A 23,810-nucleotide genomic window follows, 5' to 3' on the forward strand; every position below is an offset into this window, starting at 1 on the left:
CCCAAAACAGACTATATATTAAAAAAAAAAAAAAAAAAAAAAAAATGTATAACCACCTCTAACATTTCTTTTAAAAAAGGTGGGGAAGGGGGTATTACCTGAGGGCAAGAAAGTCAGGCAAAAGGCCCCTATTCCAGGTGAAAGCAAGTGGTCAGTTCCCATGGTTTCTTAGGAGCTTCTGGCACTCATTTTGGTAGTAAGGATATTCACAGCAAATCAATCTCCACCACAGCAAGCAGGGATCGCTGTAGGGAATGGGACACAGGGGACACACAAGGGAGCAAGTTTAAAGGGGAAGAGGAATGATACAATAATGAGAGAATTTTAAATAAAGAGAACTATAATTATGGCGTTACACATTATGACATTTTGTAAAATGAAATGACAAATTTGTATAAAGTGTAAAGGGAGGACGGTCATGAGAAGATCCATCACTGTACTGATGCTACACAGTTGCAACTACATTTAAACAAATAACTGATGTAGAATTTAAAAAAATGCAGGCACACTATGTGTGACATTACCCAGGGTACAATCTGGACAGTTGATCAGCTGTGTCCCCACAATTCTCTAACCTGGGATCCCTTTTACACTGCTTCACTGGGAAAGCAACCACTCCTGGTCTGTATCACATTTCCCAAACACTTCAATCCAAACACATGCTGGTTAAGATAAAACAATAAAACAAGTTTATTAACTACAGAAAGATAGATTTTAAATTATTACAAGAAAGAGTCATAAAAGTCAGAATTGGTTACAAAGAAATAAAAGGTAAATCTCAACTACCTAGCTTAACAAGCTAAATGAATTTAAAGCAAAAAGATTTCTCTCACCACATGCTTATAGCAATCTGGCTAGATTCCTTCAGCCAAAACCCTTTCCCCAGTTCAATGCTGCCTCCTTTTTTCTTTCAAGTGTTGTTGATGCCGTGAGTAGAGATGAGGGGAGAGAGCTAATCTGAGGCGTTTGCTCCCCTTTCTTATAGTATTTCTCTTCTTTGAGAATCATCTCCAGCTGAGGTTCAGGCAACAGGAAGTCTGTGGGACAGGAACTTCCAGCTGTTTCTTTGTCAACATGTTAATTTCTCGTTCACTCCCTTCTTCCTGTCAAACCACTTAACCGGTGATAGTCCATTTGATTTTGTTGACACCTGGCTGGGGTGTCAGTTTGCCTTTTGTCTCTGAGGAACTAGATACTGCTTGCTTTTCTAAACTTTGAACATATGTTTTACAATATTTGACTGTATCTTTGCATACAATATTGCCACACATATTTTACCAGGACAATAATGATCAGCAGATTATGAGTTTTCAATTGATACCTCACAAGGCATATTTTGTACCAAATTTATCATAGTCTTGTAGAAAGGGTGAACATAGAGATACAGACTGTCACACTATGTATTTACTAATATAATTAGTTAATATTTTCAAGATTTTAAAGGTACCGTGCAAACATATTTTTAAATCTAAGAAGTGTAAAATTATGTGTTGCGTATCCCAGATAGGGTAAAAGGCATTTTAGCACACTTTAATGTGTGCTAATACCTTTTCTTTTTAGTTTTGTTTTGAATCATAGAATATCAGGGTTGGAAGGGACCTCAGGAGGTCATCTATTCAACCCCCTGCTCAAAGCAGGGCCAATCCCCAACTAAATCATCCCAGCCAGGCTTTGTCAAGCCTGACCTTAAAAACCTCTAAGGAAGGAGATTCCACCACCTCCCTAGGTAACCCATTCCAGTGCTTCACCACCCTCCTAGTGAAAAAGATTTTCCTAATATCCATTACTCCTTGTTCTGTCATCTGCTACCACTGAGAACAGTCTAGATCCATCCTCTTTGGAACCCCCTTTCAGGTAGTTGAAAGCAGCTATCAAATCCCTCCTCATTCTTCTCTTCTGCACACTAAACTATCCCAGTTCCCTCAGCCTCTCCTCATAAGTCATGTGCTCCAGTCACCTAATCATTTTTGTTGCCCTCTGCAGCCCCCATTGGCCTGGAGCAGCGAACCGCGGCCACTGGGAGTCGCGATCGGCCGAACCTGCGGACACGGCAGGTAAACAAACCGGTCTGGCCTGTCAGGGGCTTTCCCTGCACAAGCGGCGGAACAAGTTTGGGAACCACTGCTTTAGACAATACAGCATTGATTCAAATTTGGAAGGTTTTCTTCATACTTCAAAATGCTAGAACTTTTTATTTTAAATGAAAGCTTATTCCCCAAAAGGATTTGGATTTTGCAGGCACTAATATGGTCACATAACAACAGAAGATGGGGGCCTGGGTTAGACCACACCCTATGACTAAACTTTCCTTTCTAGGAAAAGTTATAGAGAACCTGGTAGAAAACCAACTCCAGCAACACCACACCCTTGTCAGTATTTTGGACACATCTGACTCAAGCTTCACACCCAGATCTGTTAAGGAGATCTACTGATGTAGCCTGAGAGCTCTGTTACTTGTGGAATCACACAAAGATCAAGATTGTCCCCATATATTCAACATATATTTCAAACCAACAGAGGAGACTTTAAGATTATATGGTCTTTGATGCCAGCAGCATGTAGATGACAGCCAGCTCTCCACCTCATTATCAAGGGTAGATAATGGCATTACTCAGATGTCTCAGTGACCTAATAGGGTAAGTACATTAAAGAAAATGAGTTCAGTCAAGCAGATGGTTCTATGCAAGTAAAAGAGAAGTGATACCAATAGGAAGAGACCAACACTGAAACATTAGCAGCAGCCTAAACTACTGAGCGTATCTGCGCTCTCATGATCAAGGTAGTGTGCAGTCTGAATCTGACTGGACTTTATCTAGCTAGATTCTTATACCATGCCTATCACCATAGGATTGGAGGACTTCATAAGTATTAGAAAAACAAAAAGAGCAGTCTCTCATTCTCTCTGTGTGTCTTTCCTTCCCTCTCTCCCACTTTCTTCCTTCCCCATTGGGAAGAGTAACTCACCTTGCATAAATGGAGTTTGTTTTATATTAAAAGCAATAAAGTGACTGTGAGAAAGCTAAATCAAAGAGTATCACTAATCCATTATATGAAAATCACAGGTGTAGCCAGAAATATTTTTTTTATCGTTTTTAGCTAGCCTGAAGATGGCAGCCCTTTCATAGGCTGACCTAGTAAACAATCTTCATCTTCATTGCTTCCACGCTGGAGAAAAGCAATTGAAACAATGGTGAAGGCTATACAGAAGCTGCATTTGGTCCAAAATTTTACTATCTTCAGACTGTACCAGAAGACTCATCTCATTTACCTCAGTAAGGGTGGCTATAGAATGGCCAAGAGTTTCCTTCATTGAGCTAAAGCACATCCCACCTCAATGAAAATAATAGTATAAACAAAGAAATTAAGGTACTTGCAGAGAGAATTTATGCTTTCCAATTTATGCATCTAGATAACGATAGACAAATTAATTACACCTAAGACACAGATGGATATTCTGGGTAATTCCAACACTTTTCATAGGAAAATATTGTGAATTCAATGGTGATTCTGTAGTACTATAATAAGGGAAATTACTTCCTTATAATTAAAACTGAGAATTTAAGTTATTTACTATTTATTCCTTGTAGCGCCCATAATGTGGTAGACATTGTATAAATATAAAACAAATGCATGATCAACAGACAAAAGACATGAGAAAAGAGAAAAATATATAAGTAGTCAAGATTATGATTGGCTAAGTGTTGATATTTTCCCCACACTGTCCCCTTATCAGATATAGGCTATCCCTAGTGAGTCTCCAACCTTGCTGTTATTAGTCAGCTAATTTCTTAAGGGTGTCACAGTAGAAACGAGTCTTCTTGGTATATTTGATCCTGCCTCTGCACCAGGGAGAGTGGGGTGGGGGGGAATGAACTAATACTCCCAAGGTCCCTTCCAGCTCTACATTTCTACAGTTCAGAAGCAATCTGAATGCAGAGAGAAGGTATATTATAATAATAATACAGCCGCAACCCAAAGGCAATCCTTCTTTCATTTTCCTCAACCACATCAGACTTCTCTTGCATGTTTGATTTCAGGTCTCCATTCACCATTTTATTTCAACCTATTTAGGTCAGTTATCTTCATAATATATTCATATAAAACCCCCTAATGTTAAATTAATATTATTTTAGGTTGCAAAATCAAGCACTCAAAAGTTGGGCAACTGTAAATCTGGTATTTCCTATGTCATCTTAATTCTGTCATCTTGTGCATCCATCCTATGCATTGAATGAGACACGGGTCCTGCGAACACCACAGCATGTGAACATGTAATTAAGGATGCATATGGAGCAGGGGGCATAATTAAAGCTGCTTAGTTCACAAAACTGCAGCACAAACTTCTACGAGACTGATTACATTGGGATAACAGCCTTCTCTTGCTACCAACTAGAGGGAGACGGTGTGTGCGTTCTGAGACTGGGGGTGGGGTGAGCCCAGCTCTCTCACCACCCCTAGGAGTGGGGGGAGTTCCTGACCCATATGGTAACACCAGAAGAGGCATGGACTATTGGGTCTAGATGCTGGGTCTGGAGTGTGGCCTGGGAGAAAAGGTGGGTGAGAGAAGGTCGAGATCAGCTCTCCGCCCAACATGGAGGGCTGAGGGAGCTCCACCCCCATGTGGTGCCCAGATCTCTTCCTCCCAGCCCTCCTCCTCTATAGCTTCTCTAGCAACTCTCAGGCATTCCCAATAGTGTATGTTGCTAGGTTGCAGCATCATGGTCCAGCCTTAGAGTGCTCATTCAGTTTTTATTGTTACATTCTGCCAACATTTTCCCCGAGGAACACAAATGACAGAAGGGAAATGGCAATCTTTAAATTTATATCATAGTAAAAGCTGAATAGAATTTTATGGGTCAAAGAAAAGGCATTTGTGTAGCCTGAGGGTTATTCTCCTACGAAATATCAAAGATCTGCTGCAAAAGCTTTTCAAAGAAAATAATAACATAACTTTTTGTAATAATGGAAAGTGTTAAGCAAGCTAAATACAGATAGAAGTCACTACCAGCTTCCCCTATAATACATGAAACAATGAAAACAGTCAACAATGGAACTAACAAGCCCAGCCTATTTACAAAAAAAATAAATAAATAAAGGAGACGGTAACAACCTATTTATGAGGTACTGTTATCTGAGGACTCTGAAGATAAAGGCCTAAAATCATTTACCAAAGTTATGCTAAGACTGTATAAAACTCAGAATTAACTGGAAAAGGAGGGGTTGTTTTTGTCAGGTTGGTTTTATTTACCCAGTTTAAATTTGGTTTTGGTTTTTACTTTTCTTTACTTTCCACTCCAAGTTAGTGATTGAATGAACATAAATCTTACTGAACCTCAAATCACATTATTCCTTAAGCCCGACAGGACAATCTGGGATACTTTATGAGCTGACAAGGTCTCTGTTTCTTCTGGAATTGATACCTTGAGAGAGAGGGAGGAGCGATTTCATCTCATCTAGAACTGTAAAAGGAGCACCTATTCTGATTCCTTTTCCCTTATTGCAATTATGGTAGTGACTAGGGGCTCCAGCCAAGAGAAGGGCCCCATTGTGTCTACTCTTATCTGTGTCTGGTTTGGAAAACTGATTTGACAACCCTAACAGCTCTGTAAGCCAATAATTTTTTATTGTAACACATTAAGAAAATGGTTAAGAAATACTGATTTGTAACTTGCAATTTTTTCCCTACGTTTAAAGCAAACAAATTAGTATGTTATATGTGAGAAAGAACTCTGAAGTACTGAGAACTGCTATGAGAAAGAAGCCTTAAGTTTAGTGCACCTAACTGCTAGTGCTAGAACATCTCTAATTAACCCCAAAACCACAAACAGAACACACTCAGAAAACAGTTTTAAGAGTTAGAGACTGACAGATAATTAGCATTTGCTTTGCAAATCACTATTCATAAGACAATTTGTTCCACTTTTGCTATAAAGCCCCCCCTATATAAAGCTATATAGCCAATCATATATACATACCCCACTATATACAAATTTTAATTTCCTAGGGAAAACATTTCTGATATTAATGGAAATTTTTATTTATTCTCCATTGAGCATTTTATTGACATTTCAAATCAGCCATTTTATTGACGTGACAGATCTCTATATTTAACTGTATCAGCTCAGTAGAAGCCTAATCCTGCTCCTTTTACACTCGCTGAACAAAGCCTTCCTCCACAAGTAGTCCTATTAATTTCCAAATTAGTACAAGTGAGAGAATGGGGTCCAGATTTTGTGAAACAATATGTCTACTATATTGTAAGTGTAAGGTGGGCAATAAAAAACCCATATCTGTACAAATTTAAAATGGTCAGCTATACCTTATCAGAGAGTTTTAAAAAATCCCCAAACTTTTAAGGTTTGAATGATCTGTTGTGTTCCAATAAGTATCTTTGCAAACCACTAGAAACTGACTGCAAATTATAGAACAGTAAAAAAAAAAAAAATAATAATCTAGGGGCTCAATTCTGACCTAGCATGTGGATGTGGATTTATATTATAAAACCAACTACTGTGCACACAGCTGATTTTAGGCATGCCCATGTATCAAATACAAACAAGACCTTAATGTAAAATACAAAGATTGTGGTTCTATTTCTCCTTTCATGGTGCATACAATTTATTAACACATCACTAACAGGAGATATAATATTGTATTATGAAAAGAATATACCTCTACTGTATACAGGAACTTAGAGCTTTTGAACAACAAACGTCTTGATCTTTACATATGGAAGAACAGCTTCTTGAGGAAAATTATGGGATTGGTTTTACAATGTGTTGAACTCCATCAACTCCTACTGACTTCAGTTGAAGTTGAAGAAGCCAAGCACCACAGAGGCTCACGCCCTAAATGAAGGCCTGCAATATCATGTATGCTCATGGTTAATGAGCTGATTCTGTACAAATGATATCTTGGTATTCCATTTCCATCCTCAAAGTGTTCTATTATGTTCACGTCATAACAAGATTTCTCAATCATCAATGCAATTATAAAAATCAGAAAAAATAAAGTATCATTTCTGCTTCGTACATCACAACTACTAATCTTTAAGGAGTAGACAGAGCCAAGATTTTGCATCAGAGTTTAGCTAACAAATCTGTTGTTGATGCATATGGCACAAGAGAATTCAGCTGTCATCCACAGCTATATTTGTTTTTCTTTCTTTTTTTTATTCGCTATTTATTACTATTGGCAGCAGTAAACGCATATTCTGTAAATCATATATGACTTGAAAGACACATAAGGAGCAACTAAAGAGTAATAAAGGCTATCTTTCCAGAGCAGTTTTTCTAATCATAAACACAAACTCTGAAGGGCTGCCAATGTTGTGTGTCACAACAGATTCTGACTACATAGTGAAACTTTTTGGTTCACCCTTTTAAAACAGTGAAACCAAATTATTCAACTGAATTTTAAAAAACCCTCCCATTAATCAGATCGCCTCACTACATTCTATAACAGCTGGCACCTCTGGTTAGTTTTTATCTTTCACACACAAGTTTGTGTACATATGCATGTACACACCCAGGACTGAGTGCATATTTTACAACAGAGTTGGTCTTTATCATGAAGTGAATTAAACAACAATCACAGAGACAGTACAAAAATTGTAACCTTTGGACTGCCTGGCATAGAGGGCATGAATTGTTACAAAGCATCTTCCTGCACTGTGCAAATGTGCAGAAGAATTTGATTTCACACCCATGTGGGGCTACACATGTATTGTTTTGATTGTGATAAGTCAAGGGTTCAAGAGACCAGCAAAGGTGTTTTGCATCTTAACAACATCGGATTTCAAAATGCTCTTTTGTTCACTCAACCAGCTCCCTAGTATAGTCATCCTTCTCTATGTCAGGGACTTTCTTATCCCAGATTACTCACTTGCCCCATGAGCTGCGGCACCTACTAAAATTTCACCACTGTTCTGGATTCCTTGTCATCTGAGACAAATGTGGTGTGTCTGTGCAGCTGTCTGGAATAGGCAGCAAAGACTGTGCGCACTGGACTCCATGACATCAGCCATGCTGTTGCTTGCTCCTCCCACATACAACGTGTCAAGTACAATTTACAGCCCACCGGGCTGCTCCCTCTTCTCCTGGCCAGTGACTAGCTCAGCTCTCCCTCTCACATCCCTCAGTCACCTTCCTAACTACTTCCCTTGAAATCCGTAATAACTATTTATGCCAAACAATTTGCCCCACCTTGTATTTAGCTGTGAAACTCTAAGGACATTTCCCAGACCTGCAGAAGAGCTCTGTGTAAACTCAACAGCTTGTCTCTCACCTACAGAAGTTGGTCCAATTAACGATAATACCTCACCCACTGTGTCTTTCTGCTTTTCCAACTACACACTGATGCTGGAGCAGAGGGGCACAGACTGATCTTTGTCCTCTGCGACAACTGGCCAGGCTGGTTGCGAGGCCGCCTTGTATCCTGCAGCACTCAGGAGAGGGGACGGGGATGCTTCAGGGATCTGGGGGTGGCTGGAGGGGAACCAACCCCGCCAGTGTGACTCACCCCCTGACTCTCCTACCAGCCAACGCGAATTCCTCTCCCCCCTCAGGGCTGTTCTCTCTCGCGCGGGTATTTCCCAGGAGCCCGCACCTTGGCACCCAGCAAGGAGATGTTTTTCTTACGCTAGAACTTCAAACCCATCCTACAAAACAGCTGCCAGCGCCCCCAGCCCCTCCCACGGAGGGGGACGTTCATGAGACCCCCACCGCCATCAGGAGCTGAGCCAAGCCCGGTCCCAGCGAGGCGAGCGTAGAGGGGGAACCCGGCGGGCCTCGCACACCCCGGCGCCGCACTCACCTGGAGAGGTGCTTGAGGATCTGCTTCTTGATAATCCCCGCCATGGCCCGGGCGCCGGCCGCTCCCTGCGAGCCTCACGGGAACCAAACGGGGCCGGGAACGCGGCTCATCCCTGCGCTGCCTCCTCCCGGGGTCAGGGAGCGGAGCCGCCTCCGCTCACACTCCCGCCGCCATCTTGGCAGTGGTGAGCTGGAGCCGTTCCCAGCGGTTTGCAGGAACCGGTTGTTAAATTTAGAAACCCCTTTTAGAACCGGTTGAGAACAACCGGTTCTAAAAGGGCTTTTAAATTAAACAAAAGCTCCGGCAGCTGTCGCCCCGCCCCCAGCTCACCCCCCCCCCCCCCTCCTCCCCTGGACTCCTCCCCTTCCCTTGCTTCCTGTGAGTGCGGGAAGCCTGAAAACAAGCTGCAGCAGGTAAGCTGGGGCGGGGGGAAGGCTCCAGGGAGGCGCGGCTCGGCTCGGCTCGGCTCGGCTCGCTCTGGCCTGGCCGAGCGCCTTTGGCGCCGGCCCAGCTCCGGCGTGACCCTACACCCAAAGTAGGGAAACGGGAGCAGGGTCTGTTTGGGTCGCTACACTGGCCCGGCTCGGGTCCTGCGGCGCCGGGCCCGGACGAGTGGCTCTGGCCCGGCCCAGCCGACCCGGACCCGGCCCAGCGGCTCCAGGCAGCGCGGTAAGGGAGCAGGGAGGGGGTGTTGGAAGAGGGCTGGGGAATTTGGGGGGTTGTGGGGGGGGTCGGGGCAGTCAGAGGGCAGGGAACAGGGGGATTGAATGGGGGCAAGGGTCCCCGGGGGGCAGTCAGGAAGGAGCAGGGTTTGGATGGGGCGGCAGAGGGCAGTCAGGGACAGGGAAGGGGGGGATGGATGGGGCAGGGGTCCCAGGGGGGGACGTGTCAAGGAACGTGGTGGGTTGGATGGGGCAGGAGTCCCAGTTTGTTTACCTGCCAACGCGGCAGGTTCGGCCGATCGCGCCCCCCACTGGCCGCGGTTCACCATCCCAAGCCAATGGGGCACATCCCTCGCCCGCGCCGCTTCCTGCCGCCCCCATTGGCCTGGGACGGCGAACTGCTGCCAGTGGGGGCCGCGATCGGCCGAACCTGCCGTGTCGGCAGGTAAACAAAGTGGCCCAGCCTACCAGGGTCCTTACCCTGGCGAGCCGTGTGCCAGAGGTTGCCGACCCCTGGTCTATGCCCATGATTATATATATTATCATGGTCATCTCCCACAAATACCCTGATGATCGGTCATGGGTGGAGCTGGAAAACTTTCTTTTATTTCATTCACACTAGCAATACACAGTTTTGTTATATTTCAAGGCAAAATGGAATTTCCTCATACTCCTCCAGTTCTGTTTTTAATACAGCTTATCTCAGTAATGGACCAAAATGAAGCTTTTAGACCCTTTATTTACAAACAGTACTCCTTTCCAACTGGAAACTTACAAATAAAAAAAAAATTATCTACACCAGGAACACCATACCAAAAGAAATATATACAAGGCCCAAAGAAATTTTATATATATATAAGCAAACCTGTAAACTTTGCCCTAATAAGAACTACTAAAGGAGAAACTACTTCAACACTTATAGATACTTGTGCCTCTGATAACCTGAATTTCCCAACAATTACTCAAGTGCCAGACTTTTAAAAAAAGATCTTCTCTTAATCTTACTGAGGCTCTACACAATGAGATTAAATACACAGATAGATTACTTCCTTTCTTTGGAGGCCAATTCACCTAAAATTATAGTTAATCTCTAGGTGATCTCTAACCGCTTTATTTACTCTGTCAACAAGCCATCTGTCTACAATCCATATGACCTGAGGAAGAGCTCTTGTAAGCTCCAAAGCTTGTAGCTTTCACCAACAGAAGTTGGTGCAATAAAATATATTATTTCACCTACCTTGTCTCTCTAACAACCCATCTTTTCATTCTAGAGCTTCCCCATTCAAAAATATACAAAAAGACATCCTGATGACCTTGGGAAACACCTTAGTTAACTAAATAAGAGTACCTCAGTACAAAAGGTTTCAGAGTGGTAGCTGCAGAGGTGAAAGTAAGCCGGTACACCCCGGTACGGCGTACCGGCAAGAGTTGGTGTGCCGTACCCGGCGGCCCAGCCTCCCCAGGTGGCAATTTAAAGGACCTGGGGCTCCCAGCAGCGGCTGGAGCCCCAGGCCCTTTAAATTGCCACCAGAACCCCGCTGCTGGAGCCCTGGGGTAGCGGCAGCGGGGCTCCGGGGGCTATTTAAAGGGCCCGGGGCTCCCGCTGCCTCTACGGCCCCGGCCCTTTAAATAGCTGCCGGAGCCCCGCCGCCGCTCCGGCAGGCTCCAGCAGCTATTTAAAGGGCCCGGGGCAGTAGAGGCAGGAGAATTCTGGGCCCTTTAAATAGCCACCGGAGCCCTGGGGTAGCAGCGGCAGCTGGGGGCTCCGGCAGCGGTTTAAAGGGCCCGGGGTGGTAGTGGCGGCCGAGCCCTGGACCCTTTAAACTGCTGCCGGAGCCCCCGGCTGCTGCTGCTACCCCGGCGGGGGAGGGGAAGGGCACTTACTGGTATAGGGCTGGCCGGGGCTGGCTCTGAACCCCCCCCCCATCCCCGCCCCTTCTGGGGGCCAGAGCCGGCTCCAACCCAGCCCCGTACCGGTAAGTCCCTATTTCTACTTTCACCCCTGGGTAGCTGTGTTAGTCTGAATCCGCAAAAAACGAGGAGTCCTTGTGGCACTTTAGAGACTAACAAATTTATTTGGGCATACGCTTTCATGGGCTAAAACCCACTTCATCAGATGCATGGAATGGAAAATACAGAAGAGGTATAAATACACAGCATATGAAAAGATGGGAGTTGCCTTACTAAGTGGCGGTCAGTGCTAATGAGCCAATTCAATTAAGGTGGAAGTGGGCTACTCACACCTTCTTGTTAACTGTTTGAAATGGTCCACCTTGATTACATTGGCCTCATTAGCACTACAAAAGTGATTTCCAACCCTTCTTGTCAACTGTTGAGAATAGTCCACTTCCACCTTAATTGAATTGGCTCGTTAGCACTGACCCCCACCACTTGGTAAGGCAACTCCCATCTTTTCATATGCTGTGTATTTATACCTCTCTACTGTATTTTCTACTCAATGCATCTGATGAAGTGGGTTCTAGCCCACGAAAGCTTATGCCCAAATAAATTTGTTAGTCTCTAAGGTGCCACAAGCACTCCTTGTTGTTTTTTCAGTACAAAAGTTGTCTGGCAAAACTGGCAAGTTTTAGAAGTGCAACCACAGTACCACAGCAATGGTTGATGGCACTTCTAGAATATATTCTAGGAATGCAGAGATCAGTTTTATCACACATCATACTACAGTGTTCAGGAATCTCAAATTCCTGAATTATTGGAGACATTTTACTCTATTTACTGTTACTACACATAATAAATTACTAGTGTACTTGAAAAGACCCTACAACATATTACATTTTTAGAGAGAAATTCCAGGTGTGCAGCAGTAGATAAATACGGCTTCTTTTAATAAACAGGCCATGGAAACAGAAGGTTTCAGTTGATTTTTCCCAAGCATATAGGGATTGGTCAGTTATAATGTCATGTAATGAATACCACATTGCAGGCTAACCGGTCTTTAAGGTGGGGATGAATTGTGTGTTGCTCATACATCTCTATTCATACTTTCTCAATTAGAGACTGATGTTTGCTCAGTGGTTTCTGCTGATTATGGTAACATTGGTGAGCAAAGTAGCTATATAGGTGATTGTTATGGTGCAGCCATTTGAGGGTTATATTTATTTTCTCGATGTATTTATTCTTGCTAGACTACTTTGTCTCTAATAGGTACTCCATTAACTAAAATTGCTAGGTTATCATATGTGTCATGTAATGTATATAGTCTTTAATTAGTAATAATAAATATATCACATTCTTTTAGTTCCTAGAAATTTAGGAAATCTTGATAGAGTAACATGTTCTGGTTGAAGTAGGTGGAATTGCTAGTCTGATGACGAAACTGCAATTTTTGTTTGAGTTCAGTATAACACTACCAAATAAGCATATGTGATGTGAGGTAGTGATTGAGTTGGCTGAGTGGGGAGAGAGGGAGGAAAACATTAATAAAACAGCCAGACCGTGCCAGTCTAAATTAAATTAACTAAGTTGCATTTTTCCCATTTCATAGTGTGAGCATAGAAAAGTTAGCAATAGCCATTCTGACATTTTGCCCCTCTGCCACTAGTCTAAGTACTGTATATTGTCAATAAGATATAATAATGACAAAGCTGGGGAATGATAACGTGTATGTGTTGTATACTCAGAACTCCAATGGGTAGCTGAAAGTTTGGACTGTAGTATAAGAATGCTAAAGACCTAAAATATGTCACAATTATAATTTTAAAAAACATTTGTGTGTTTCTGTTTTCTGGATTTTTTTTTAAATTAATTATTTTTGATAGCATGTATTACTTTGGCAGTTGAGAGGCATGTTAAGAAATCAACCCACATTTTAAAGTGCCCTTCATTTAATGTTAAGAGGAAACCAGAAACTGCTGAACTGGAAAATAGACTTCTGATAATTCCAGTGACCTCCCTTCAAGAACCAAAAAGTAGATCTGTTAGAGCAAGGATTAAGTATGCTGTCATTAAGTCACTGACCTGGAGCACATAAAGAGGATTGGTCTAAAACCAGAATGTCTTGCATTCTGCTGCCAATCTTGGCTTGAAGAGATCTCTATTTGTGAATCATATGGAAACATTTTATATCAATCATTTTCTAAGGCCAGTATTTGCAAGAAAGTCAGTTATATTAAAGAGGGATGAGAATATTATAATGCTTTTCTTACATTACTGGATAACAACAAAAATGCAAACTATGTTAAACTAGAAAAAAAATAAAAAATATATATATATATATATATAATCCATCATACTGGGATTGTACTCACTGGGAGTTTGACATGGACTTCAGTGAAACAAGATCTGGTCAATTGCCAACCACAAGAAATGGCATTACCATTGTTCTTACAGTATTTGGGGTAAATAGTCTGCTTGTAGGCAATGAAAGGGTTAATATTGTTGCTCTGTGTCTCTATCTGTGTCACTTTTGGGTTACTGTGATGGGTTCGGTCACAGAGATCACCTTGGGACTGTCACCTAATGTGCTGAAATTACCTCTGAGCCCGTTTTCTCTGCCAGCTTGGGACTTCCAGAACCCTGCCGTGTTGAGCCAGAAACGCTAGCCTGCTGCAACACAGATCCAGGGTCTGGTTCATGCCCCCAAAGCTGCAGACTTAACTGAAAACAGCTCAGCAGATTACCCGTCTCCAGCACCCAGACACCCAGTTCCCAATATGCTCAAAACCCCAAATAAATCCGTTTTACTTTGTAGAAAGCTTATACAGGGTAAATTCATAAATTGTTCGCCTTCTGTAACACTGATAGAGAGAGATGCACAGCTGTTTGCTCCCCCTGGTATTAATCACTTACTCTGGGTTTATTAATAAACAAATGTGATTTTATTAAGTATAAAAAGTAGGATTTAAGTGGTTTCAAGTACTAACAGACAGAACAAAGTAAGTCACCAAGCAAAATAAAGCAAAAACACACAAGTCTAAGCCTAATACATTAAGAAACTGATTACAGGTAATATGTCACCCTCGGAGATGTTCCAATAAGCTTCTTTCACAGACTAGACTCCTTCCTAGTCTGGGTCCAATCCTTTCCCCTGGTACAGTCCTTGTTAGTTCCAACAGATATCTCAGGTGGTAAGCAGGGGTTTTCTAATGACTGGCAGTCACCCTTTGTCCTGCTCCACCCCCTTTTATAGCTTTGGCACAAACCAGGAATCTTGTCTCTCTGGGTCCCCAACCCTCCTAAATGGAAAAGTACCAGATTTAAGATGGATTTCATTACCAGGTGACATGTCACTGTAAGACCCCTAGTCTCCATTCCTCATGGGCTGGCCCCACACGTACACAGGAAGGCTTTCAAGTAACTAAGGCCATTTATAACTGATTTTTTCTGGGGCACCCTTAATGGCCTCCACTTAATATGTTTACATCAGTGATACAAATTTATATCTTTTTCTCCTAACTCCAGACATAGAAATAATACATGCAAACAAATAGGATGAACACACTTAGTAGATTACAAGCTTTTTAATGACACCATTCAAGGGGTATTTAGCGTAAAGCATATTCCAGTTACGTCATTCATAAGCATACTTCCATAAAGCATATGGAGTGCAACGTCAGTTACCAAGAACAAAGAACTTACCTCTGTTAGAACTAGATATACCTCTCTCTGCCCTTCTCACATCTGCACAGCAGAACAAAAAGGAAAAGACAGAGAATTAAAAATAACAGGAGTACTTGTGGCACCTTAGAGACTAACAAATTTATTAGAGCATAAGCTTTCGTATATATATGCATATATGCATCCGAAGAAGTGGGTTGTAGCCCACGAAAGCTTATGCTCTAATAAATTTGTTAGTCTCTAAGGTGCCACAAGTACTCCTGTTCTTTTTGCGGATACAGACTAACACGGCTGCTACTCTGAAACCAGAATTAAAAATGGAATTTATGTTTTTATCATTCTCTAAGTGTTTATTTCTAATATAGTATTGCTGATTCAAAACTATAAAAATGCACCCCACCTATGACTTGTCTAGAATGTCTGTAACTTTCTTTCAAAATTCCAAATTTACAATTACAGTTAGACACCTCAGGCTAGACTCACTGTGACACAGGGTCAGAAGGGGTTAAGCACCTTGCAGGCTAAATGACCCAAATTCAACCTTTAAAGACATGTTAGAGAAGTATATAAATGGTAATTAGGGCTATTTCTTATCAATAGTTAACATAGCCTTGTTAAATAGACTAGAGCTTTGAAATGCAAACCTGTATTGTTAGAGAACTAAAGGTAATACTAATTGTATGTGTTTACTTATATCTTGTTAGATGTTAACCATGTAAACAGATGGTTCCTGTTTGATCTTTGAATTAACAGATATAGTAACAAAAGGAAATATTAACATTTAGATGAAACTTGAGTGTAATAATTTCATTTTCTATACTTCTCTTTGAAGTATGTAGTAAACTGTATATTAAGCAGTTTATGAATAATTACCTTATACTAATGAATGCAACTAATTACTGGTGATGCTTAGGAAATAGAAGGTTACTTCAAAAGCCTATTGTTCACCCAAGGACTGCGTGCTTTCAAGAGACTGCAAAAATCTCTATAAAAACACTTGGGACTTGATCCTTTTTATCTCAGATCTGCTTAAGCTTAGTCAGGGGAAGTTTGAGCCACAAGACTGTGGTCTCCAGTTACACCCTGGACCGCCCTGATATTTAATATTTGGACATTGGACTATAACCTATGGACTAATTCTGAAAGAACTCTATGCAACTCTGAAGGCCACTATCTCTACTATGAAACTGATCTAAGAATTATATTCAAGTCTGAATGAATAATGATCTTTTAACCAATATTCATTCTCTCTCTCTCTCTTTTTTTTAATAAGTCTTAGTTTGGTTAATAAGAATTGGCTGTAAGCGTGTATTTGGGTAAGATCTGAAATATTCATTGACCTAGGAGGTAATGTGTGCAATCTTTGGGAACTGGTAGAACTTTTTTATATGAGTGAACAAGATTTTCAGTAATCTTCATCACATTTGACTTGGCTGTCTGGGAGGAAGTCCATAGACTGGGTTGCTTTAAGGGCACTGTGTTTTGGCTTCTGTGTAATCAGTAAAGTATTGTAGAAGATGTTTTGTTGCTGGGTTGGTGAATTTAAGTATTAGAATAACCACCAGTTTTGGGGATCAGCTGATCCATTCTTTTCAGTTTGCCCTAATTGAGCAATCTCAGTGTGGCCCCTTAGGACTCCAGTCACACTCACAAATAAACTGAGGCACCTAGAAAATCACTGGGATCCACAATGTCTAGATTAGGCAACTAGGATCCCTATACAATGAATGGGGAAAGATAGGTCCCTCAGAATGGGATTCACAGAAACCAGCATGCTAGGCGGTGCCCAACCTAAGCTAGTCAAAGGGAGATGCCAAGGTGCTGGAGCATGTCCTAAGCCCCAGCCATCTCACAGTTCAGCATCTAAGGCCACGTCTACACTACAAACTTTGGTCGATGCAAGTTATGTCTGCGTACAGATGCTGAAGTTTATATATCTCTCGTGCTTGTGAATACTTTGCTGCTTGCATTGGCTCTGTGTGTACTCACCAGGAGTGTTTGTGTCAATGCAAAGTGCAGTGTAGATATCCCAAGGTGCCACGCACTGCCATCCAACACAATGCAAAAAGTTCCCAAAAGGCAATGTGGTGTTTAATATAAATGACTTGCTCAGGGATCTCTGGGAGCTAGGAGTCAAATTCCCAGCATGCGACTTTCTCCATTCTATAATGCTATCCATATCCTTCAATTTTTATGCCTTTTCTTTAAATCCCACTAATCCTTGCAGCATTTTTTGGTATCGGGCATCTCTGACAGAAGCATGGAGGCTGCAGATCTCTGCACTATTCTCATGAACGTTGCAAATATGGAACGCATGATTCTCCTGTATTTGCAGATTTTCAGGAAGTACTGCAACACTGTGGGATATGGCAATTTGTTTAAAGACAGTTTGCTGCAGGAACAATTCAAGGTTGTTGATGGCATTCGTGGCACAGCTGCAGACGGTGGAGCCCCACTTTCATGGGCCTGCGACTGGTGGGATCGCATCATAATGCAGGTTTGGGACGACAAGCAGTGGCTGCCAGATTTTCAGATGCAAAAGGCCAAATTCCTGGATCTGTGTGCCAAGCTCGCCCCAGCCTTCCAGTGCAGGGACAACAGAATGAGAGCTATATTGACAGTGTACAAGGAAGTGGCAGTCACATTCTGGATCAGTTGGAAATCATTTTGAAGTTGGAAAATCCAAAATGGGGGCCATTGGCATACAATGACAGGCTGCACAGGACTGTGTCTCTTGGCAATGTGAAGGATACAGTGGATGGATTTGTAGCAGTGGGGTTCCCAAATTGCAGTGGGACACGCATATGTCTATTTTGGTATGAGTCCACCTCACCGCAGAGTACATCAGTAGAAAGGGCTACTTCTCTGTGGTTGTGTAAACCTTGGTAGATCACCGGGGACACTTCTCTGATATCAGTATAGGCTGGGATCATAGGCGTGCACACGGGGTGTGCCGGCTGTGCCTGGGCACACCCTAATGCCCTCTCAGAAGCGGCCAGCAGGGTACCATGTCCCTGGGCGGTTGCTCCAGGCACCGCCCCCCCGCAGCTTCCATTGACCGGGAACGGGGAACTGCGGCCAATGGGAGCTTCAGGGGAGGTACCTGGAGGCGTGGCAAGGGCAGCGTGCAGAGCCCTATGCTGCCCCCCCCCTCCCCTGGTGCTGAGCGGGGACGTGGTGAGCGGTGCGGCGTGGGGCCAGGGCAGGCAGGCAGGGAGCGCGCCGCTGTGGGTAAGCGGCGCCGGGGGAGTTCGAACCCCTCCTGCACCCCGCCCCCCCCCCGCCTGCCCCCTGTTGAACCTGGCTCCCCTTCCCCAGGGCCGGGCCCGGCTGCTTTAACAGCCCCATGTGCTCGCTGGCTGCCTCCCACCCGGCAGCACCAACACAGCCGCTTAAGGTGGCCCGTGGGGCTCGCGGGGGCGCTTCCGCAGCCCCCGCCACTCCCAAGGCAGCTGCCCCCCTCCAGCGCCCGGGGCCCCAAACCCGTCTGCGCTCCCAGCGCTGGCCACGGGCCCGGGCGTGGCCACGGGCCCGGGCACTGCCTGGGGGGGGTCAGGCCACCCCCGAGCCCAGCCCACCTTAAGTGGGGCCCGGGAGCCAGCAGGCCCGGAGCAGGGGGCAAGCCCGGCCCACAGGCCCCTGGAGCCTGGCTGCGAGCTCAGCTCCCCGGCGCTGTTCGGGGGCTCTGGCCCGACTCCCTCGGCCTTGAGTCCAGCTCCGGGAGCAGCCCGGCCCCGTTGCGATCCGCCCCGGCTGTCTCTGCCTGGCCTGGCCCCAAGCGCCCATCCCAGCCCCCTCGGCCCGGCCCGGCCCCCGAGCCTGCCTGCTGGGACGGGGAAGCCCAGATCCCCAGCCCAGGGCCCGCCTGCAAACAGCCTACCCTCCTGCACCCCAACTCCTTGCCCCCCGGCCCCCCAAGCCCCTGCCCTGAGCCCCCTCCTGCCTCCTGCCCCCCCATGCCCTGAGCACCCCTCCTGCCCCCCAACCCCCTGCCCTGAGCCCCCTCCTGCCCCCAACCCCCTGCCCCGTTCCGCCTGCCTGCACCCCTCCTGCCCCCCAACTCCCTGTCCTGAGCCCCATGCTGCACCCTGCACCCCCTTCCCTGAGCCCCCTCATACACCCCACACCCCTCCTTTGCCCCAGTCCCTTGCCCTGAGCCCCTTCCTGCACACTGCACCCCCTCCCACACTCCAACCTTTATGATGTTCGCCTTTAAAAAAAAAAAAAATTCCCTGGGTTCACACCCTAAAGAAATGTGCTGCGCACGCCTATGGCTGGGATTATCATTAGAATATTGAAAAGCCAATAGTGTTTCTGGGGGATTTGGCCTACCACTTGCTCAGTGCTCCCCCAGCTCATGAAGCCATACACTGGCCAACTCAACAGCACCAAAGAAAGATTCAATTACCAGCTCAATAGGTGCAAAATTATGGCTGTTCTATGGGTGTGGAGCTTTGGGTGCTGCTAGGAACTGTGTAGTACTTGCTGAACACTTATAAGTATGATTGGGTGTTTTCCTGAAGCTATGAATTATGTGGTGCTGTAAGAATAAGGCCTTTTCCTGTAGCCATATTAAGAGAGCAGCAGCCATTAGCTAAGAAGCAGGAAGTCACATCCTCACATTCCATCTAAATTACATTAAAACAATGTAATATCAGGCTGCTAAGAAGACGGTCCTGTTCTAATAGCACCCACTATCACCAGATAAAGAAACAGAACTTAAGATGGTTAAAGAAAACTTAGTTTGATAGCTTTCTGTCTGGCAAAAAAATCACTTATCACAGTTGTGGTTGTGAAATCCTCATTTCTTTATTGTTTTATCTTTGTTAAGGTATATAAACTGGGGTTCAAAAGGAAGTTCTTTGGGTAAAGTGAGGTGCCTTTCACCTGGAGTCCTAGGAACTGGGAAAGGGTGGGGATGCCTAGATTAACTGGGTTATGCCTTGAGCCCTAGGAACTAGGTAGAGGTGGACATTTCAGTGCACAAATGTAGTCCATTATGGCTACACATACACCAACCATGGTTTTCACAGGTCAGTGTATATGAAGTTGTGATTTTCCTTGCTGTCCCCCAGCATGGAGTGGTAGGGGTAAGGATGCAGCCCATGATGCCACATGGTATGTTGGGGGTGGGGAGGAAGAAGTGACCATGGAATTCTCCAAGGACTGCAAAGCGTGGGGAGTCTGGAATTTTTGGACCTGCAGGTCAGCCAGGACTTGCAGCTTTTGGGTTTGCTGCATGAGAAGACCCATTGTGTCCTAATGCATGTCCTCTCCTTGTTTTATTGGGACTCCTGGGCCTTTCTCCTGTCTGCTCTTTCCTTTTTCATGTTCTTGACATATTCGCCCTCTAGGCCCTTTGTTCATGGTCCAATGCAGCACTGCCTTGCAGGATCTTGCTGAACAGTCCTCCCTACTCTTTCTACTTCTTTCTCCTCCTCATCACGGTCAGATTTTCTGCAGGTGTGGAAGGAGCAGCCTTCAAAGCCACTATGCCAGAAACTGATGGTAAAAACAGACAGATATACCACTAGATTTATAATTACAACAGAATGAGAAAAATAAGTTTCAAAACTCCAGTCCCTTATTCCCATGAACATGTTTAACAGGAAATGTTTATTGACACTTCAGCCTTGGAGCACCTCGGCACAGCAACACTCTCTAACCCCAGCCATGGTGAGTATGGCCCACCAGGGGTGAGGAGTGCGAAATTATTTTCTATTGCATGCAGCAACAAAATTTCATTCCCTATCCATGGATAAGAGTATAGGGCAATGGCACTGGATATTGACACTGTTTTCCACAGGTGGTGGTGATTTTTGCTGCTCTCTCTCACTTCTGACCGTAACAAATTTACAGAGACCACAGCTGCTATTGGCGTCCTGAAGCAGCCCAGGCCAGTATACCACTAGCCTGTTTATGGCAATGGTGCCAGCCAAAATGATCACGGAATGATTTAGGAAAGCATCCTATGCAGAGGAAGAAATAAGGCAGCCAGCCCTAGAAACCTTCGGGAGAGGACTGCAGAGTTTCATTGAGATCTCTCAGTAGGATAAAAGGGATCTCCCTATGTATATAAACAAAGTCATCTGCATGCCCCCTCCCATCCATCTAGCCCAACAGGGGAACGAAAAACAGATAACTCTACCTCTGTTTGTTGTACTTCTCTTTTCATAAAACAATGAAAAGTCAGTACCTGTGTCTTGTTAACTTGGGGCTGGGCTGGGCTCCATCTTTAAATGTAAACATTGTAAAGAAAACTGCATGCACACCCTTACCTGAGGCCCTTTCCCCTTCATCAGGCTTGTCCATACTTGGCTGGTGGGACTGGCTAGACTCTGGTGGAGTCTAGAACAGGTCCTGGCTCCACTAGAGCCTTGATATGGCTGGACCTCTGTGTCTCCCATCTTCTCCTTCTCACTGTTCCCAGCTCGGGTTTCTATTTTGGGCTTCTCCTAGGTATCCACAGTGATTTTGGGGGTGCTGGTGGGCTCTCTGCCAAGTATGGCTGCAGCTTATTGTAAAAGTGGCAGGTCTACAGCTCAGCACTAGATCTATTGTTGGCCGCCCTGGCCTTATGGTATGCCTAGTGAAGTTCCTTCACTTTCACGTGGCGCTGTTGCTGATTCCTGTCGTACCCCTTTGCCTAAATCCCCTGTGCAATTTCTTTGTTGATGTTCATGTTTTTACAGCTGGTCCATAGCTGTGCTTGCACAATCTCTTTCCCCCACAGGCCCAGGAGATCCAATGCTTCCTGTACACTTCAGGCAGGAGCACATCTAGTGCATTGAGCTGGCATGTTGGGTTGCGCAGTTGCACACAAGGACAAGCTCCTAGGTGTGCTCACCAAGCTGGGCAACCAGGAAAAGGCTTTAAAAAATACGCACGGGGTGTATGTCACTTCTGATCTCTGTGACCGCTAGGGAGTGGAGTTCACAATTGTGAGCACATCGGTCACTTTTGGACATTGTGGGACAGGTGATGGAGGACGTTTAGGGTCAAAACAGGTCACGGTGTCTACGCTTGCACTGTCTTCACCTCAGTGTCAATCATGGCTCCATACCATTCAGGGAGTTGGTTTTACTGGGTTGCCATAACAGGGCACTTACATTGACTGGAGACAAATTTGAGCATAGGCACATGCACAAATAGATGAATGCAAAGCAACTTATGTTGACCTAACCGTGTAGTACAGACCAGGCCTAAGTCCAGGCTCCAGGAAAGTGTCTTCTCCTGAGCTCTTGGAGTTAGGCGCCTATGCTGTTTTCGAAGTGAAGTCTGGAAGAAGGTAGACCACCACCCTTGTAACTCTTAGTCCAGTGATTAGGACGCTCACCTGGAATGTGGGAGACCCCCCAGTTCATGTCCCCCCTCCACCTGAGGGGGAGAAGGGATATGTCACATGTGAGTGCTCTAACCACTGGCCTATAGGATATTCTGAGGGGGGCTCCCTCTATCTCTTCTGTGGAAGCTGTTCCACTGTGAATAAATAATTTAAAAAGTCACTGGCCCAGAGAGAGGATGAGAAACTGCAAGCAGGAGAATGACTCTGTAGCCTGGTGGTTAGAGCACTCACATGGGAGACCCACGATCTAGTTCCCCTGCTCCAATGGCTTTTTAGTTGTTAATTTTTAGTGGAATGGCTTCAACAGAAGAGACTGAGGAAGCCTCACATGAGAGTATCTTATAGTCCAATGGTTAGAGCACTCACCTGAGGGGGTGACAGAACACTGTTCAAATCCCTTCTCCCAAGTGGGGACTTCAACTGGGGGTCTCCCTCATCCCAGATGAATGCTCTAAACACTGTTGAGGTGGGTCCTCCCCTTCCCTCCCCACTCCACCTGTTTTGTGCAAGTTCATGTCTGGGACTGATCTGGTAGATAAGCTGTGAGCATGCTTATCGGATTGGGCCCTGCAGATGAATTAGATGGAGAAACCCCTATCTTCCCTTGGTTCATGCATCGCTCTGGGGCTTGGTCATCTGGACACCTACAGTGGGCCTGCAATGCACATGTACAGGGGCATAACCATAGGTGCCTAGGGAACTTTTTGCTGCAAAACCTTGGGTGCTGAGCAAGTTTAGGCACCTACAGGATTCAGTGGCAGCTAAGTTGGGGTTTTATGAATCCCAGTGGGGCCTGATTGAGGGATTTAGTTGTCTATGCAGTTAGGGACCTAGATTCACAAAAGGACTTATCTCCTCGTGTCTGTGGTAATAATTGTATAACCAAATGGTCAAAAGGATTCATCTTCACACTCTACCTCAAAACAAGACTCTATTTGGTTACTATTTGTATAGCCTAATCACTCATTGTTTGATAGTTCTCTCTAGTTAGTGCTTTCTAAATATTACAGGAGATACATGATTTTTAAGGTGGTTACTGAACACGACTGTTGATGAGAAAATTTATTTGGGGGGGGGGGGGAAAGAACCATATAAAGATCTTGATGAGCTTCAGATATAAACCATAGAAAGCAAAGTGCTATAAGGAATACATAGGTGCCTTACATTATATATTCCTCATTATTGTTTCTTTTAAATTTTCCATTACTGAATGTGCCAGGCAATTGAAATTTATGGGATATAAATTCTGTTTGTGGCCTAGTCTACACTAGAAAAGGTTTGCTGGTATAGCTATACTGGCAAAACCTCCTAGTGTAGACAAACTTATACTGGTTCCTCAAATGAAATAAGGTATATTGACAAATATAATTGCATCTACATTAGGGGGTTTTGCAGATATAGAAATGTAAAAA

At 44.5% G+C, this 23,810-nt stretch overlaps 1 protein-coding gene across 1 annotated transcript in view; it reads right to left on the bottom strand.

Moving 5' to 3' along the window:
• Nucleotides 1-9,048, bottom strand: part of LOC112106530 (UHRF1-binding protein 1-like) — a 68,309-nt gene extending 59,261 nt beyond the window's left edge. The window contains exon 1 of the mRNA XM_024199839.2: nt 8,815-9,048. Coding sequence (XP_024055607.1) covers nt 8,815-8,858 — 44 coding nt within the window. The 5' untranslated portion in view covers nt 8,859-9,048. The remainder of the gene's footprint in view (nt 1-8,814) is intronic.
• Between the last annotated feature and the right edge of the window lie 14,762 nt (nt 9,049-23,810).

The sequence above is a fragment of the Terrapene carolina genome, unplaced genomic scaffold (assembly GCF_002925995.2).
Source record: "Terrapene carolina triunguis isolate 2854851 unplaced genomic scaffold, T_m_triunguis-2.0 Scaffold68, whole genome shotgun sequence".
In the NCBI taxonomy this organism is placed as follows: domain Eukaryota; kingdom Metazoa; phylum Chordata; order Testudines; family Emydidae; genus Terrapene; species Terrapene triunguis.